Source organism: Adiantum capillus-veneris, chromosome 13 (genome assembly GCF_014529385.1).
Source record: "Adiantum capillus-veneris isolate H3 chromosome 13, ASM1452938v2, whole genome shotgun sequence".
NCBI classification, from domain to species: Eukaryota; Viridiplantae; Streptophyta; class Polypodiopsida; order Polypodiales; family Pteridaceae; genus Adiantum; species Adiantum capillus-veneris.
Genome location: NC_140943.1, coordinates 48,162,875 through 48,181,277, shown reverse-complemented (window position 1 = coordinate 48,181,277; position 18,403 = coordinate 48,162,875). Strand labels below are relative to the sequence as shown.

The following is an 18,403-nucleotide window of genomic DNA, read 5'->3' as shown; positions in this document are numbered from 1 at the left end:
ATGAGAGATCCTGCTCCCGCCTTGCTACTCAGTCTCTCCGTCCCGCTCTCTCTCCGTCCTACTCCCTCCTGCTCGGCAACAGTCGCTCTCTCTCCGTCCTGCTCCCGCCTTGCTGCAGATGCTCCCTCCTCCTCGGCAACAGCCGCTCTCTCTCCGTCATGCTCTTGCCTTGCTGCAGATGCGCACACGCCACTGCCTCAGATGCTCCCTCCTGCTCCGGCAACAGCCGCTCTCTCTCCATCCTGCTCCCGCCATGGCATTGGCACACACGCCACTGCCTCCTCATGTTGGGCACGTTGAGCTCCGCCACTGCCATCGCAGGTTGCAGAGAGTCGCCACCGCAGAAGCATGCCGACGTCTCTCTCTCTCTCTCTCTCTCTCTCTCTCTCTCTCTCTCTCTCTCTCTCTCTCTCTCTCTCTCTCTCTATGCATGCTCAAGCTGCGTCTTCTTTCTTTTTTATTAGGCAATAGGCAAGGGAACTACAGCACTGGTCTTCATCACTGACTCCATATGTGTGTGTGTGTGTTTTTTTTTTGAGACACATACAATATGGCAGAGAGCTCTCTCTTAAAAATTTATATGTTTATTGTTGGCAGCAAGTGCACAAGCCAAGGAGAGTGGAGTCGTGTTGTGTTGAGCAGTTCAATCAGTTAGTGTAGCCAGGTAAAATGTGTTGGCTTAATTATTTTTCAATTTAATTATTTAATTATTTGATTTGTTGATTATTTGAGAGAGAGAGAGAGAGAGAGAGAGAGATGTTTTAGTAAGGTAGGTTAATGTAATGGAAAGAAATGAAATCAATTGAAATTGAAATGTTATATTAACGTCTTTAAAAGGCCAAAATGACCTATGAGACCAGAGAGAGAGAGAGAGAGAGAGAGAGAGAGAGAGAGAGAGAGAGAGAGAGAGAGAGAGAGAGAGAGAGAGAGAGAGAGAGAGAGAGAGAGAGAGCGAAAACTGTGAATCTAATACCATGTTTGCGTGCTAAAGGCTTAGGTAAATTAGGTTATATAGGAGTCCAAACTGTTACAAAACTGTGTATCTGATACCATGTCTGGGTGCTTAAAAACTAGAAAATACTACTACTGCTACTATAATCCATCCTCATTTTCACTCTAGCTAGATATCAAGAGAAGATGCTTTAGAGACCAGAGAGAGAGAGAGAGAGAGAGAGAGAGAGAGAGAGAGAGAGAGAGAGAGAGAGAGAGAGAGAGAGAGAGAGAGAGCAGGAACTGTGAATCTAATACCATGTTTGGGTGCTAAAAGCTTAGGTAAATTAGGTTATATTAACGTCTTCAAAAGGCCAAAATCAACTATGAGTCCAAACTGTTACAAAACTGTGTATCTGATACCATGTCTAGGTGCTAAACAAGTAGAAACTACTACCACAACTACTATAATCCATCCTCATTTGCACTCTAGATATCGAGAGAAGATGGCTCAGAAATGTTGTATTATCGTCTTTAAAAGGCCAAAATGACCTATGACAAATCAAAATGAGTCCAAATTGATACAAAACTGTGTATCTGATACCATGTATGGGTGCTAAAAAACTAGAAAATACTACTACTACTACTATAATCCATCCTCATTTGCACTCTAGATATCAAGAGAAGATGTCTCAGAAATGTTATATTAACGTCTTTAAAAGGCCAAAATGACCTATGAGACCAGAGAGAGAGAGAGAGAGAGAGAGAGAGAGAGAGAGAGAGAGAGAGAGAGAGAGAGAGAGAGAGAGAGAGAGAGAACTGTGAATCTAATACCATGTTTGCGTGCTAAAAGCTTAGGTAAATTAGGTTATATTAACGTCTTCAAAATACAAGATAGAGAGACAGAAATAAATTGATATTAACGTTTTCAAAAAGCTAAAAGTTCTATGAGACCAAACTGTTACATAATTGTGAAGAAAGATCGAAAGAAATGAAATGTTCTACGAATGCATGTTTTGCTAATTTACCTAAATTTAGGTAAATTAGGTTATATTAACGTCTTCAAAAGGCCAACTATGAGTCCAAATTGTTACAAAACTATGAGAGAGAGAGCGGGAACTGTGAATCTAATACCATGTTTGGGTGCTAAAAGCTTAGGTAAATTAGGTTATATTAACGTCTTCAAAAGGCCAAAATCAACTATGAGTCCAAACTGTTACAGAATTGTGTATCTGATACCATGTCTAGGTGCTAAACAAGTAGAAAATACTACCACAACTACTATAATCCATCCTCATTCTCACTCTAGATATCGAGAGAAGATGGCTCAGAAATGTTATATTGTCGTCTTTAAAAGGCCAAAATGACCTATGAGACCACACACACACACACACAGAGCTAAAACTGTGAATCTAATACCATGTCTCGGTGCTAAAAGACTAGAACAAAAATACTACTGCTATTACTAGAATCCATCCTCATCCTCATTTGCACTCGAGATTTCGAGAGTATGGTTCAAATCCTCTGTTGTACTCTCTGCTATGTAGCCCCATAGCTACATAGTAGAGAAAGAAATGAAATGAAATGATCTATGAGACCAATTTGTTACAATTACAATATTGTGAATGTTTTGACCTGAACTTAGGTAAATTAGGTCAAAAGGCCAAAATAACCTATGAGACCAAACTGTTAGAAAAAATGTGAAGATAGAGAGAAAGAAATGAAATGTTCTACTAATCTTCACAATTAGGTCAAAAGGCCAAGATAAGCTATGAGACCAAACTGTTACATAATTGTGAAGATAGATGGAAAGAAATGAAATGAAATGAAATGTTTTACTAATGTATGAGACCAATTTGTTACAAAATTGTGAATGTTTTGACCTAAAATTAGGTAAATTAGGTTATATTAACGTCTATATCATCTTTAAAAGGCCAAAATGACCTATGAGACCACACACACACACACAGAGCTAAAACTGTGAATCTAATACCATGTCTGGGTGCTAAAAGACTAGAACAAAAATACTACTGCTATTACCTCATCCTCATTTGCACTCTAGATTTCGAGAGTATGGCTCAAATCCTCTGTTGTACTCTCTGCTATTTAGCCCCATAGCTACATAGTAGAGAAAGAAATGAAATGAAATGATCTATGAGACCAATTTGTTACAACTACAATATTGTGAATGTTTTGACCTGAACTTAGGTAAATTAGGTCAAAAGGCCAAAATAACCTATGAGACCAAACTGTTAGAAAAAATGTGAAGATAGAGAGAAAGAAATGAAATGTTCTACCAATCTTCACAATTAGGTCAAAAGGCCAAGATAACCTATGAGACCAAACTGTTACAAAACTGTGAATCTGATACCATCTCTGGGTGTTAAAAGCGAGAAATAAAATGAAATGAAATGTTACGTAGATGTCTTCAAAAGGCCAAAATGACATATGAGACCAGAGGGTTACAATGTGTTGAATCTGATACAGAGTCAGAGTAACAAAATGAAATGACAAAATGATAAAATGGTAAGATAAAAGTACTATGGGATCCTAAACTGGTAGGCGTGAACTACCAACACACACACACACACACACACACACACACACACACACACACACACACACACACACACACACACACAGAGAGAGAAAGAGTTGAAAATGAACTGAGTTTGAAGGTTAGTCACACACATACACGTGTGCATGCTACACAACCACACACAGACAAAGAGAGAGAGAGAGAGAGAGAGAGGGAGAGAGAGGGAGAAAACACACACAAACACACTTAGAGAGACAAAGAGTTGAAAATGAACTGAGGGAGAAAATGCACACAAACACACTTAGAGAGACAAAGAGTTGAAAATGAACCGAGTTTGAAGGGTACTTATACACATACAAACAAAGAGAGAGAGAGAGAGAGAGAGAGAGAGAGAGAGAGAGAGAGAGAGAGAGAGAGAGAGAGAGAGAGAGAGAGAACACACACAAACACACATAGAGAGACAAAAAGTTGAAAATGCCAAATAACCACACACAAATACACACAAACAAAGAGAGAGAGAGAGAGAGAGAGAGAGAGAGAGAGAGAGAGAGAGAGAGAGAGAGAGAGAGAGAGAGAGAGAGAGAGAGAGAGAGAAGAAAAAGACCAAAGTGAATAAAATTAAAGATAAGCGAGAGAGAGGGAGGGAGGGAGGGACATAGGGAGAGGTAAATGTGAGTAACAATTCCATCCAAAGATGTAGATTTTAGTGTCATAGAGAGGGTTTCCAAAGATCTCGGGCTTGACGTAAATGCCTAGAGCAATTCCAATAGACCTTAGAGATTCTTGCATAGTCTTGAAAATCAAGGCATGATACTCAAAAGGCAATCCCAAGAAGGCCTTCATACTGAACTAAGATGGTATCTTTGTCTTCACCCTAATAAGAAAGAGTTTTTTTGGGTCCTGTCTATGGAAGTATTAAAGGTTCTATCTAATGAGAGGCCCTCCAAATCTAGCTATGCTATTCCAATGATAGTCAACATAACCAGTTTGTCACTCTCATACGAATAGTTTCAAAAGATCGTGCCGAGTTTGGTAATTGTGATGTGAGATTATCCATAGTTTGATCACCAAAAGGTGACCACATGGATAGAAGATCACATGAAATTACCATTATAGATTTCAAAAAGGCCCTGGATAGAGGGTTGGATAGAGAGGGAGATGGAAAGGGAGAGAGAGGGATAGTAAACAGACCTAGAAACAGACTTATTTAAAGAGACATATTGTAAAGTCAAGTTTTGTGGATGAAGTCCTAGAGCAACTACACTTACAATGTCTCTCTCTTTTTTCTTAGTAACTTTATGGCACCTAGCGTATCTGCTGAATGTTTTGGTCATGGATTGGAAGCGATGGAGATAGTAATGAATCATATAATGATTCACTACTCTCCGGAAAACAAAGCTGACTTCTTTCAAAGCATTGTTCGAGGTTTCTTTCCGGGTGTTACTATAGAACAAGCTTGGAGAACCTACGACCGCACTTCCATGACTCGAGATGGAACACCCTTTCACCAGGTGTTTGTAAGAATCCATAATGATCCGAGTCAATGGTTTCGCAACCTACGCCTTTTGCAGATTCGAGTAAAGATGGGATACTCAGATGCCCTCTACCTTGATTCTGAGTTAGGTTGTTGTTCTATATCTGAAGCTTATAGCAAAATTAATGCGCTAAAGAGCATTGTAGGACTTGATAAGATAGAGAATCATAAGGAGACTATTTTCAAGCGTCCCAGTGCTAAACGCTCTTTTCCCATTTTCAAATGTAGATGGGGTTGATTATGTATTGAGCAAAACTTTTATCTACTGAACAAAAGTGATTCATGAGCATTTTGGTTTGTTTTCCACTTCTCATGCAATCCTTTGTTGTTTTTCACATCTAGACTGGATAGAGATTATGTATTTTTTTAATTCTAAAATAGCAGGCACTTAAAAAGTGAATATTCTACGAGGGTTACTTTTTAATTTACAAGCATTCAAAACTTCTCTTTGGTTGTCACATTTCTCTTTGCAACCACTTTAGGTTTTTCTGTACAGTAAAATGGAGATTAGTTGTGCCATTCCATTGGCTATTGCAACCAACGGCTTGATATCTTCTGGGATAGCTGTAAGTGCATTAGCGGGTGAAGAAGAGATACCGTCATCTCTTCCTACTATTCACAATGTGCGTGCAGCAAAGAGAGCAGCTCGAAATGTCGGGAGGAATAGTGCATCTGCTAATGAACGGGAGATACTTTCATCTCTTCGTATTCGAAACGTGCGTGCGGCAAAGAGAGCAGCTCAAAATGTCGAGTGGAATTCGAAGAAGAAAATTATTGAAACCTTGCTAGAGATCAAAGCCTCCTGCTCAAGGATGGAGACAATGCAAACCAATGTCTCGGATGTGGTTGAAACTTTAAGCTCTGCATTGGAGATCGAAAGTGGGATACTATGGAAATTGCGAGAAGAGACAAAAACATCAAACTTGCAGAGACTAGAGAGTGAGGCATACATGAGAGAGAAACTTTCCAAAGTTGAGGATTCTCAAAAGATGATATTGGCATCTATTGAGAATCTTCGAAAAGAGGCTTTGCGGAGTCAACGTGAATCAAAAGGACGAATGCAAGACAATAATCCACGACAAATCGTGCCAGGATTGAGAAGTATTGTCAACAAGCTCGGTGCTTTGACAAAGGTTCAAGGTTCAAGACTTTCAGATATCCGAGCTACCTCAAATAAATTAAGTGCTTTGGCTAGATTAGTTCGACCAAAGCAGTGTCAAGTTTCTCAACGACCTAATCCTACTAATCCTACTAATGGTAGAAGTATGTAATGTTTTGATGTATCTTCATCAAACTGTTCTTTTTAATTGAGTCAAGCCGTTGTGTCAAATGTAATTAGTCCTACTTATGGTAGAAATATGTAATGTTATGTTGTATCTTCATCAAACTGTACTTTTTAATTGAGTCACTATCAATGTGTCAAATGTATTTAGGTTAGAGGATATAATTAGATGTTCCTTTTTATATCGATTTTCTATTATGCATAAGAATGTCCTTTTAGTAGATTATATTATAATATGAGATCTATCTGTACTTGATTTCATAGATGGTATCTGGACCACGCATATTATCACCTGGTCAGGCACGACGGAGTCGACTGTGTGATGATTCGCGAAAGGCGAGGCGCCAAATACAACGAGAGAGAACAAGGCATGCACTACAAAGTACTATTGGAACTTTATTGGAGTGCAATGAAAGGCAGAGCATACATGATGTACATGAAGGAAACTCTGAAGCCATGAATGTTGGGACAACAATGAACATAGTAGAGGGAAACTATTCTAAAGTAGAAAAGCATTGTTTGTCCATTCGCTTTGAATATCCAACGTCTCTCCTTTTACATCACAAGTCTATGGCACCAGTTCTATCCAAAAAGTGTGTGTTGCACAACTTAGAAAGCTTAGATTTTGTTTGCTCCAAATGTGGAGCAAAGGCATGGAAGGATGAAGTAAAGACTATCCAAATATTTGTGGGTAAATATTGTTGCTCTGATGGAAGAGTTCGATTACTTCCTTTGAATGAGCCACCAAATGAATTGAAAGATTTGATGAGCTCAACCACAACAAGAAGTAGACAGTTCTTACAAAACATTCGGGGATACAATAATGCATTGGCATTTGTGTCTCTTGGTGCCCATATCAATGAGACTATTAATTATGGTGGGAGGGGTGTATACACTTTTAAGGTTCATGGCTCTGTCTATCATAGCATTGGTTCTTTAGCGCCTGCTGAAGGACAAAATGAAGTTCCACGCTTTGCACAATTATATTTTTTTTGATACCGAACATGAGTTGAACAATAGATTGCATCATGTTTCAAATTTAGATCGTAGTATTCTAGAGTGTCTACAATTGATGATGCATAGAGTAAATCCCTATGCAAATGCTCTACAATCTGCTGCTTCTTTGTCTAGAGATGCTATTGTACCCAATATGAGGATGGTTATTGCGGAGCATCGTTGTGATGGTTGGCAATATCTTGCTCCAAGGGGTTCAGAGGTTACTGCAATTATGCCAAGACAAGGGGATTATAGAAATATTGTCTATCGCGACATTGTACTGAATTTGCGACATGGGGGCTTGAAAAGAATCTCCAGTATGCATCAAGCTTACATGTCCTTATTGTATGTTTTATTATTTCCAAGTGGAGAGGATGGGTGGCATCTTTATTTACAGACTACCGATGGAAAAAAAAAATGAGTCAAAAGCAATATTATGCCTTTCGCTTACAAATAAGAGATGATACCGTGGAGTGTCTTCTTCGAGGGGGTAGGCTATTACAACAGTATGTCGTGGATGCTTATAGTACTCTAGAGGAGTCACGGCTTTTGTGGATGCGAAATAACCAAAAAACACTTCGTGGTGAAGTGTACCAAGGATTGGTGGACATGGTTGAGGCTAGAGATAGCTTAGAGAGGGCTGAAGGTCAAAATGTTGGTCGTAGAATTGTTTTGCCTTCATCTTTTGTTGGAGGTCCAAGATATATGTGCCAACTATTTCAAGATGCAATGGCAATTGTTCGTAGTAGGGGTAAACCGGATCTCTTCATCACATTCACATGTAATCCACGATGGAAGGAAATAGATGATGCATTACTACCTGGACAAAGTGATGTTGATCGTCCTGATCTGACTATACGAGTGTTTTATCAGAAGTTCCAAGATATGATGCATTTACTTATCAAGCAAACCATGTTTGGGGAGGTGATTGGACATGTTTCAGTGATTGAGTTTCAGAAGAGAGGTCATCGAAGAGAGGTCTTCCTCATGCTCATATATTGTTGATACTTGCATCCGAATATAAACCCATAGATACATTACACTATGACAAGTTGGTTTGTGCAGAGCTCCCTAACAAGAATGTGTTTCCAGAATTATTTGATGTAGTGAGTCGTTGTAATGTTCATGGGCCATGTGGTCCTTTGAACCCAAATTCTCCATGTATGGTTGATGGAAAGTGTAGATTTAAGTTTCCACGAACATTTTCTACGTCTACAAATGTAAATGAAAGTGGATATCCTGTGTACATGAGACGAGATGATGGAAGGTTTGTTCTGTCTAAAAATTACAATTTAGATAATCGTTGGGTTGTACCTTATAGCCCCCTCTTATCACTAAGATACCAAGCCCATATTAATGTGGAGATCTGCTCAACTGTCACTGCCGTGAAATATCTTTATAAGTATGTCTACAAGGGACATGATCGAGCCACTATTGTTCTTCAAGATTGTGAAGGAGCTACTGATGAGATCAAGATTTATCTTAATGCACATTATGTTTCTTCATCTGAGGCTATGTGGAGAATATTTGGCTTCGACATGCATAGTGAAAGGCCAGCTATTCAACGATTGCAAGTACACCTTCCATTGCAGAATATGGTTACATTTCAAGATGATGATGATGTATCACATTTGCTGGATAATGAGCAAAATAAAAAAACTACCTTGACAGAATGGTTTGTTGCAAATCAAAACTATCCAGAAGCAAATAGCTTCACATATACTGACTTTCCAAATGGTTGGGTATGAAATAAAAGTCGAAAGACATGGTCTCCTGGACCACGACAACAGGGTGTTTCTATTGGGAGAATGTATAATATTTTCCCTACTGCTGGTGAGGTTTATTACCTACGAATGCTTCTCAATATTTGCAAGGGATGTAAGTCTTTTGAAGACTTGCGGATGTATGATGGTCACATTTATGATACATACAAGGAGGCATGTATAGCTAGAGGATTATTGCAAGATGATGAAGAATGGTCACTTTGCCTCCAAGAGGCATCTTTTTTTCAAAATGGAATGCAGTTGAGACAACTGTTTGCAATCATATTAGTCTTTTGTGAGCCACTTCATCCGGCTACTCTTTGGGACAGGTTTTGTACCGAATTTTGTGAGGACTATGTTTATGCCCTAAGGATGCGTATTTCAGATGCAAGCGTGCGATTTGATGTGGCAAAAAATCAAGCTTTGCTTCATATAGAATGCTTTTTGCAACAACACGGCAAGAGGCTTTGCGATTATATGTTGCCTGCAATAGACTCAACCATGGTATTCTTAAGTGAAAATGGTGTTATGGCTGAAGAAACAATGTTCAACGTTGATGAACAGTGTAGTATAGCATATTGTATGGAGACTTCCTTAAATGAGGATCAACGAGATGCTTACCACCAAGTGCTACAAGCTGTTGACACACATTCAGGGAAGGTATTTTTCCTAGATGGTCATGGTGGCTCAGGAAAGAATTACTTATATAATGTACTTCTTTCACGAGTGCGAGGAAGTTGTAGAGTTGCTCTTGCATGTGCATCCTCGGGTATTGCAGCTTTACTTTTGAGTAATGGAAGAACTGCTCATTCTAGGTTTAAGATACCTTTGGAGCTTCACTCTGAAGTAACTTGCAATATAAAGGTAAATAGTCAACTTGCAGAACTTCTAAGGAATGCAACTTTACTTATATGGGATGAAGCTCCTATGACACATCGCTATGCATTTGAAGCAGTGGACAGAACTTTAAGAGATATTATGCAGCGAGATACTTTGTTTGGTGGAAAAGTCATTTTGCTTGGAGGCGACTTTCGACAAATACTACCTGTTGTACCAAAAGGTAGTCGTACAAACATTGTAAATGCTTCGTTGTGTCATTCTCACATATGGAAATATACGAAGATATTGAGGCTTACTAGAAATATGCGTATACTTGATTGCGGTTCAAATTCACTTCAACAAAGTTTTTCCCGTTGGGTGCTTGATATTGGCAATGGGGTTATGGATGATGGAGGAGATTTAGACAGAGTCAAAATACCTTCACACATGATGCTTCCAGGAAATAGTTTGGCAGATCTTCTAAGCTTTATATATGGAGATTTGTGTCATGTGCAAGATCATGCAACTTTTTTCAGAGATCGAGAAATACTTGCTCCGCGGAATAAAGAGGTGGATTTAATTAATGACTATGCATTGCAAAGAATGCATGGAGATTGCAAAGAGTATCTGAGTGCAGATTCAATTTGTATGTCAGAGGAAAACACACATTTGTACACAATTGAATATCTTAATAGCCTTACTCTTGGTGGTGGTTTTCCACCTCATGCTTTAGTCTTGAAAGAAAATGCTCATATCATGTTGCTGCGAAATTTGGATCCAAGACGTGGATTATGCAATGGAACCAGGTTGATATGCAAGAAATTTCATCATAAGGTAATTGAGGCAGAGATAGTTACAGGATCGAATATTGGAGAGAGAGTTTTTCTTCCAAGGATTGACTTTATTATTGGAAACCAACAAGGGCTTCCATTTCAAATGAAGCGTCGTCAATTTCCAATCAGGCTTGCTTTTGGGATGACTATCAACAAAGCACAAGGACAAACACTTGGAATTCTTGGTCTATATCTTGCATCATCGATCTTCTCTCATGGACAGTTGTATGTTGCAATGTCACGTGTACGAAGTGCAGCTTCTATGAGGATTGTTGTCAATACTGAAAACACTCAAGCGGAGTGTTATTACACTCCAAACATTGTATTCAAGGATGTATTACAACTAGCAAGCTCATAACAATAAGTTCAAATTGACATTGTAGCTCTCACTTAAAGTCAGACACACTTGATGTTAAATTTTATTCATATCTCTTAGATCAAAGTATTGCCCACAGATGGATCCTCGATGCAGTGCCTCCTATGTAGTGGGTCACATCACTGAATTCATTCGAGGTATTTATCTTCTTTTTTAAATTAGTTTATTACCTTGACCTATTATTTTCTTGAGAAGATTGGCTTATACATTGACTTACTCTCTTGAAGATCCACCGCAATGGAGGGGAAGAGTTCTTGCTATGTTTTTGGTGATCTTATTTGATCAAACTCATATTATACTGTAAGAGTTTTTATATATGGTATATTCGTAGTTTTAAGCTTTTATTGCTCTACATAATTCATGGATGCCTTTGCAGAGATCACTCTTATCGCGGTTTTATCATCGTAGGCGTTTATGAAATGCTATACTTAGGAAGAGATATGTCCATGGAAGTTCTTGGATATTATCATGTTGCCTTTTCTTCGAACCACGAGCATCGTCAAATTCAAGTTAATATTTGGTTTGTGAGTGACGAGAGGCCAGTCAATGCACAACAGGTGGGGGTTGCTGGAGACCACACTACACCATATCGGTTGAGGATATTTACTCAAATTGAAACACCACCCCGTATCTTGCAAAACATATACAACATAGGTCCTTGGACTTATAGAATCCCTAATGTGGTCTCTCGAAGGCTACACTTTGAATAACTGTTTTGTATTGTCTCTTTGTGAAGTTGTAAAATTTCAAAGTCTGTTGAATTGCTTTCATTCCTCTCTCTCTCTCTCTCTCTCTCTCTCTCTCTCTCTCTCTCTCTCTCTCTCTCTCTCTCTCTTAAATCCTTCACTAAAACAAAAGAAAGAAGGACATGGTTCTCTACGGCATGATCGTCAAAGTCTTCTTTATTCTATTTGGTCTTTGTTCCTCTTAAACTTCAAAATCTGTGCTGTTAGAGCAGATAAAGAATGGCACGATACATCATGGTTTCGTACACCCTCAATGATGTACCTACTTATATTAGAGGTATGTAAATGTAAAATATTATCTACTTACTTTTACAAAAAATGAGAACTTTGTGGCCTTCATTTTGTATGTCTACACGTGTTACATTTTTTCTAGATCCTCCATTGTGGAGGGGTCCTGCACATGCTGAGGATATTGTTCATATTATCGAGGATTTTAAGATCCTTCGGTGCGTATAGCTTGAATTTGAATCCATATGATGTTAAATGTGTTGTTACTTTTTATGTCTGAATGGTTGGTTGTTATTTTCATTGCAGACTTCAATATTATTGCAGACATTTTGTCTTGGCATTATATGAAGCACAATATTTTAGAAGTGTTGTAGGTTATTATCACATAGAGTTTGATATAGATGATATGCAAATCACTATACGAGAGTTAGGTATGCAACGGCCTCTCAATTGCAACTTTTCATATGGTCCCTATGGAGTGAATGAATGGATGTTTAGAATCTATTCTTTGGGTGAATCACCTCGACGCCTCGGTCGCAGTGTTCGACGTATCGGACCTTGGATCTTGAGAGTTCCAAGTAGAGTGTGTCGTAGGCTCAACTTCTCTAGATAATCAAACACTTTGATCCATTGTCTATGCATGCTAAGTACCATATTTTTTTAGTTATTGGTGGCTTATTGAAGTGGGTTTTTATCTACTAGATAGGTTAATCTCTCTCTCTCTCTCTCTCTCTCTCTCTCTCTCTCTCACACACACACACACACACACACACACACACACACACACACACACAGAGAGAGAGAGAGAGAGAGAGAGAGAGAGAGAGAGAGAGAGAGAGATTTGTGAATTGCTAATGTAGGTTAATATGGGTCATGATGTATTGGCTATTCTCCCAATACATATAAGAATGACTATATATTTGAAAGTTAAGGAAGAGTACATTTGTCAAAGATATGGTACATGGTGTTGGTGGCATCATTGGGTGTATTCATATGCTGATGGGTGGTATGGAAAATGTGGACGGTTAAGCATTTCACTATGCAAAGTGTCACAAATATTGAGCGAAATAAAATTAATGAGAGTCCTACAAGAACTACATATGGTTGATATTTATTATGTCAATGTTTGTGGTTGTGATATTCAGTCGAAAGATATATCACAATCACAAATCTTACATTTCGGATGAAGAGTTTGAAATTTTGAAATTAATTGTGAAGTTTATCAATGGGGTATATTAGAGCGATCCTGAACCGTCCAATTATAGAGTAGAATATGAGTCGTTGCAAGCAAAAAAATTGGAATGTTGTAAAGACTTTGACCTAATGAAGCTCTTGACACTTTTTGGCATGACAATCAATAATTGAAGTATTTGTATTGTGCTTATACTTTTTTAAAGTGTTTAAGTGGCCATGTTGATCTCTCTCTCTCTCTCTCTCTCTCTCTCTCTCTCTCACACACACACACACACACACACACACACACATTTTAAGCTTTGAGTACTAATGTTATTTTCTTTTCTTGCAGCCAATTAAATGGCCCACGAAATTGTGAATATTTTTCCAAGTGTAAAAAATTTTATTATTGATGCCTTTGAAGAAAATTTGTTACCTGCTGAACGGGGATGGCAATGGGCATGGGAAGTGATTGAGAAAAACTACATTGTTTGGGGGTCATATATAGATGAAGAGTTGGACACGATTTACATCAAGTTGCTTGATCCCTATTTCTTTCCCAACATTAGGCTAATGCTCTTAAAGCAAGAGCTTGGGATGATTTGTCATTACAAGATTTACTTGAGTTGGGTTCAAAAAGTTGATTTAAGAGAAGTTTGTAGAGCTCCAGCTCAATATCTTGATCCTAATGAAATAGCACGACTAAGAGTGCTATGCAGATATGTTCCTGAGCCTTTTTGGCAATAATGTAAACTATTTTTTTATGTAAAGTTTCGATCGTGTGTGTGCCATTGAGAGATGTATAAAGATGCACACACACTCAAACATATACAGAGTGAGGTGGTAAGAGCGAGCGAGGCCCGCCGGTAGGCGGGGCGCGCGAGCTAGTACATAAATAAGGGGAGGTGTTCACAATTCATACAATGCTATTTTGAGTGAAGGGGTTATTTACACGTACATAGAGCCGATAAGCATCAACCAAGTCAAGGGAATAGTGCCGACAAAAGCTTGCATCGTGGATTGGTCCAAAAAAGCCTTTTTATCAATGGTCTCTAGGATAGGAGCTCACTCTTTGTCAGCAAATTGAGCACGTAGGGGGGGGGGGGGTGTAGTTTGAACGCTACCTTAGGTGGTGGTCACACAATGCATAATTATCAGTAATCTTGATGCATAACTATGCCTGATTCATGGTCATGCACAACAAAGTGATTGGCTTAGTAGAGCTACACATAACGTTTTGTAACTATGCCAATTTCGACATAGTTGCACAAGGTTGCCGGCGAATTCATTAAATAATTTTTCAATTGTTGCTTAATTTTCATGGGAGTGAATGTTGTAGCCACTCTCCCTGACTCCAACATAGATACTCTCTCTCCTCTCTGTACAAGGGTCCACTAGTTGCTGCATTGAGCTAGACTATCAGATGCTAGATTACCAGACACAATGCCTACTTCTGCACGCATGAGCACACAAAAGGCACAGCAAAAGCAAAGTTGTCCATAGTTATTTGTCATGAAAAACTTGTGGCTCGCGTGACCACAACCTTAGAAGCTAACAGTCGCGGGCTTTCCGAATTTCGGCTGGCAAAAAAATGGAGCCGTTTCAGAGAGAGTATTTTTGACTCGAACACAACGGTCACTGGCGCACCTAGCCATACTTCATTTCAGCTCAACACCTACTTCGCGCTCTCCATCTCCGCCATAGCCCGCAAAACACAGATGCTCTCCGGCCGTTCTTGCTCATTTTCCTCCCCGTAGAAGTCATCTGAAGCATGGCTTCGACAGGATCGTCAACACGGAAGTTTCCGGAGCCAGACTTGCCTTTCTTGTCAGTCTTTAAGGATGGCGTGCTTTTGGAGAGCATGTGCCTCCACAATCTGGACAGCATTGTGCTCGGTCGCCATACAAATTGCGATCTCATGGTTACTCACCCTAGCGTCAGCAGGCACCATCTTGAAATTCAGGTTCTCCCTGGTTCCCGCGAAATCCTCCTTACAGATCTTGACTCAAGTAAGCATCTGCATTTCATCTTTCTCCATGTCTTTGAAGTGAGCTTACGTAGGTTAACGTCTTGAATTTCGACATCCTTGTGTACAAAGGAGGGTGAGCAGATGCTGGTGAGGCTGTTGAGTCTGAAGTTTGATGGTGCTGCTGGTAAACGTTCCTTGCTGAAATCGTTTTCTTTGTACACAGTTCACGGGACATGGATTAATGGCGAGCAGGCACTGCCTTTGGTTCCTGTGATAGCAAAAGAAGGAGACTCGTTTAAGCTTGGGGCTTCCTCCCGGTTATATTCGGTTCAATGGCGTCCTCGCCCCCTACAAAACTCAACATCCAGTGAGGAACACTCAGACAACAGTGATTCACCTTTGGATTGCACCAAATTTAAGGAGCAAGGACCTACAGGTTCAACGACAACTATGGAATCAAGCAAAGCTTTCCAGGCGCTCAATGCTGGCACTATGTCGCAGCCCGACTGTTCTACCAAATGTGACGATATCCATGCCAATCAAGAGCAGAACACTGTAAGTCTCTCTTATGCAGTTATACACAGTACTGATTATATGTGGTTACTGCATTGAGGAGCTGACTTCGATGCAATGCAATGCAGGGTCAAGGGTCTGGGTTTACAGATAATTCTTTAAATAAAGTCAGCGGTGCTTGCATTATGAATGAGGAGAACACAACCGACGTTTCACAAGAGGGCAGGACTGCAGCAGAGTCTCTTTCAAAAGAAAGGATTCAGGAGGTTGTTTGGATTTTGAATGATGAGAAATGGGCTCAGGTTTTACATGAGGGTAAAACTGCAGACGTAGACACTCTTATATTCAATGATAGGATTGCTTTAATGGCAAGAGACTCAGACGTGCGTTCCCAAGAGTCAAAGTATATGGCCCTCTCTGAGACGACAAGAACCGGAGCAAGGCATGTACAAATTCATTTGCAGTCTTATACCGACAAAGATGAGATCATCATGGAAGCTGATAAAAGGCAACAAGAAGAGAGCGGAAACAATCAGGTCGAGTTAACTGTATGTGAACCTCCAGATTCTGAGGCAGAAAAGATCCTAGAAGAGGGAAACGCTTCCTTGTCTAAGCTATGGGTCCGGCGGTCCAGTTCAAATCCTCCCCCAAACCTTGTCACATCTAGCAAACCAGCTTGCTCTACAATACCATTGCAGGACCAAAGGAAAACCTGTCCTCTTCCATCTGCTCCACCGATGCCTTTATCGTATCTAGTGAACAACTTGGTTCCATCCGCACCCCCGCTGTTACCTCATGGCAAACTTTTGGATGTAGATAGGGGTCCAACAGATAATAGCGAATGCATCTCTAATTATGAGCTTGCAAGGGAAGGTGCCAAAGAATACAGTATCCACTGTCATCAAGAGAAGTCAGGTAATGTTGCCTACCCAATGAAGCAAGTCGAGGGGATTGACGAGTACGTCTCTGACAAAGAGAATGACAGCCCACTTGTGGATCTTGGCTGCAAACATTTTACAAAATTTATGAACAGAACGTATGATGAAGGCATGAATCAGGAAAGGCGACACTCTGCAGCTACAGAAGGAAGCAGAAGACCATTTCAACTTCTTGCTTTGACTGCTGATGGTGGCTGCAAGCCTTTGTCTCCCGCAGGTACTTCGGAGGAGAACAGCATTACCCGAATAACAAAGAGGCCATCTCCTGTGGTAAGAATTCGAAGATGAATCAGATAGAGGTGATACATACTTTTAGCTGATGTGTTTAGCTAACATATAGTATCTCAAACAGATTCATAATCTGGATCTGATGCTGAGGAGGCTGAAGGGAACCACAAGGTCAGAGTCACACCGTATATCGTGGCATATTGTAGTAGATGCTAGCTGTTTCCTGGACTCCAACTCTTTCAAATCGTTGCGTCAACTAGAGGGTATCAGAGAGGTTCGGCTTATCATACCAAAGATAGGTAAGCTCCAAAGGCATAGCTTTATTGGGTTTTTTAACCATTCCTTACATTTCTGGAATTGAAGACTGGGAGCTGCTTGCAGTTATTAGTGAGCTCGATTTCAGGAGAGGCATGGGGAGGTCTCAACGCAAGGCTTTGAATTGGATTGAATCGTGCATGGTGAAGCTCCCATCCTGGATCCACGTGCAAAGTTCATCCGAAAATCTGCCTGTGGCAACGACACCACCTGTTTCCCCTCTTTCTGCTCCGTCAACTTATGGTGGAAGCTATGAGAGTATGGTCTCTCCAACTAATGGCGATCATGTGCTCAGTTGTGCTCTGCTGTTCAATAGCACTGTTTTCAGCGGGCAAGTTGCATTGCTTACAAACGATATAGCCTTGAAGATTAAGGCAATGGCAGAGGTAAGAAGATCCCCCCCAACCCAACACACACACACACACACACCGTTAAACAGGGATCGACTTACATCTCTTCTGTATCTGCAGGGCATTATCTGCGAAGCTCCTTCCACTTTCTGTGAAAGCTTGTTGAGCCCTTACTCTGGGCGTTTCCTGTGGGCTACCAGCATTGCGCATGGACACGGCTGGACAGAAAAACCCTGCCACATAAAGAGTTGCTCCGCATTGGCTCCCAGAGTTTTATCTGGGGATCAATCAACCAAAGAGGCTGTCATTTCCACAGTCAAAGCCGTGGCCTTCAGGAAACATCATGCAGTAGAAAGCCTGAAGAAGCAATGCTACAAACAGGCTCAAGGCTTGAAGGTTGCATTACCTCATTGACATGTCTCATTTTTTACTTACTTACTCTCAGTTCATTTCAGTCCTTCCTAAGGACTATAATCTCCCCAAGATGAGTTTCTTGCAGTGGAAATCCAGAAGAAACAATCCTGCGAACAAGCTCATTATTCGTTAAAAGAGGAAAGGCTCTTTGTTCTTTTAGGTCCTTCCTAAGGACTAACCTTCCAATAATTAAGGGTTTGGCATATTGTGAAAATTTTAATTGCGTTTCCCTTCTCTTTTTTGCACATTGGGTTCTCCACATATATTTTCAATTGAGTTTCTTCCACATGCCTTTCATAGCAAAATTATATATGGAACTTGCATGTATATGATCTTGCAGTCACAAAACAAACTTAAACATGGACGTGTGTGCGTGCGCGCACACACACACACACACATTCTCTCTTTACATTAAGGACATACAAGAATGCAAGAAGGGGGGAGAGGATGTAGGGCG

The 18,403-nt window shown here is 40.1% G+C and overlaps 1 protein-coding gene across 2 annotated transcripts; it reads left to right on the top strand.

The window, feature by feature from the left end:
* Positions 1-14,817: 14,817 nt before the first annotated feature.
* On the top strand, positions 14,818-18,176 carry LOC147443946 (uncharacterized). Of its 2 annotated transcripts, none has more exons than XM_086526736.1 (6): positions 14,818-15,228; positions 15,412-15,743; positions 15,830-16,909; positions 16,992-17,166; positions 17,249-17,568; positions 17,653-18,176. In XM_086526736.1, the coding sequence occupies exons 1-6, from the start codon at positions 14,991-14,993 to the stop codon at positions 17,944-17,946; spliced, it is 2,439 nt and encodes an 812-aa protein (XP_086382862.1). In that variant the 5' UTR covers positions 14,818-14,990; the 3' UTR covers positions 17,947-18,176. The 2 variants fall into 2 exon arrangements, with proteins under 2 accessions (XP_086382862.1, XP_086382863.1); XM_086526737.1 differs by having other exon boundaries at positions 15,212-15,335.
* The last annotated feature ends 227 nt before the right edge of the window (positions 18,177-18,403 follow it).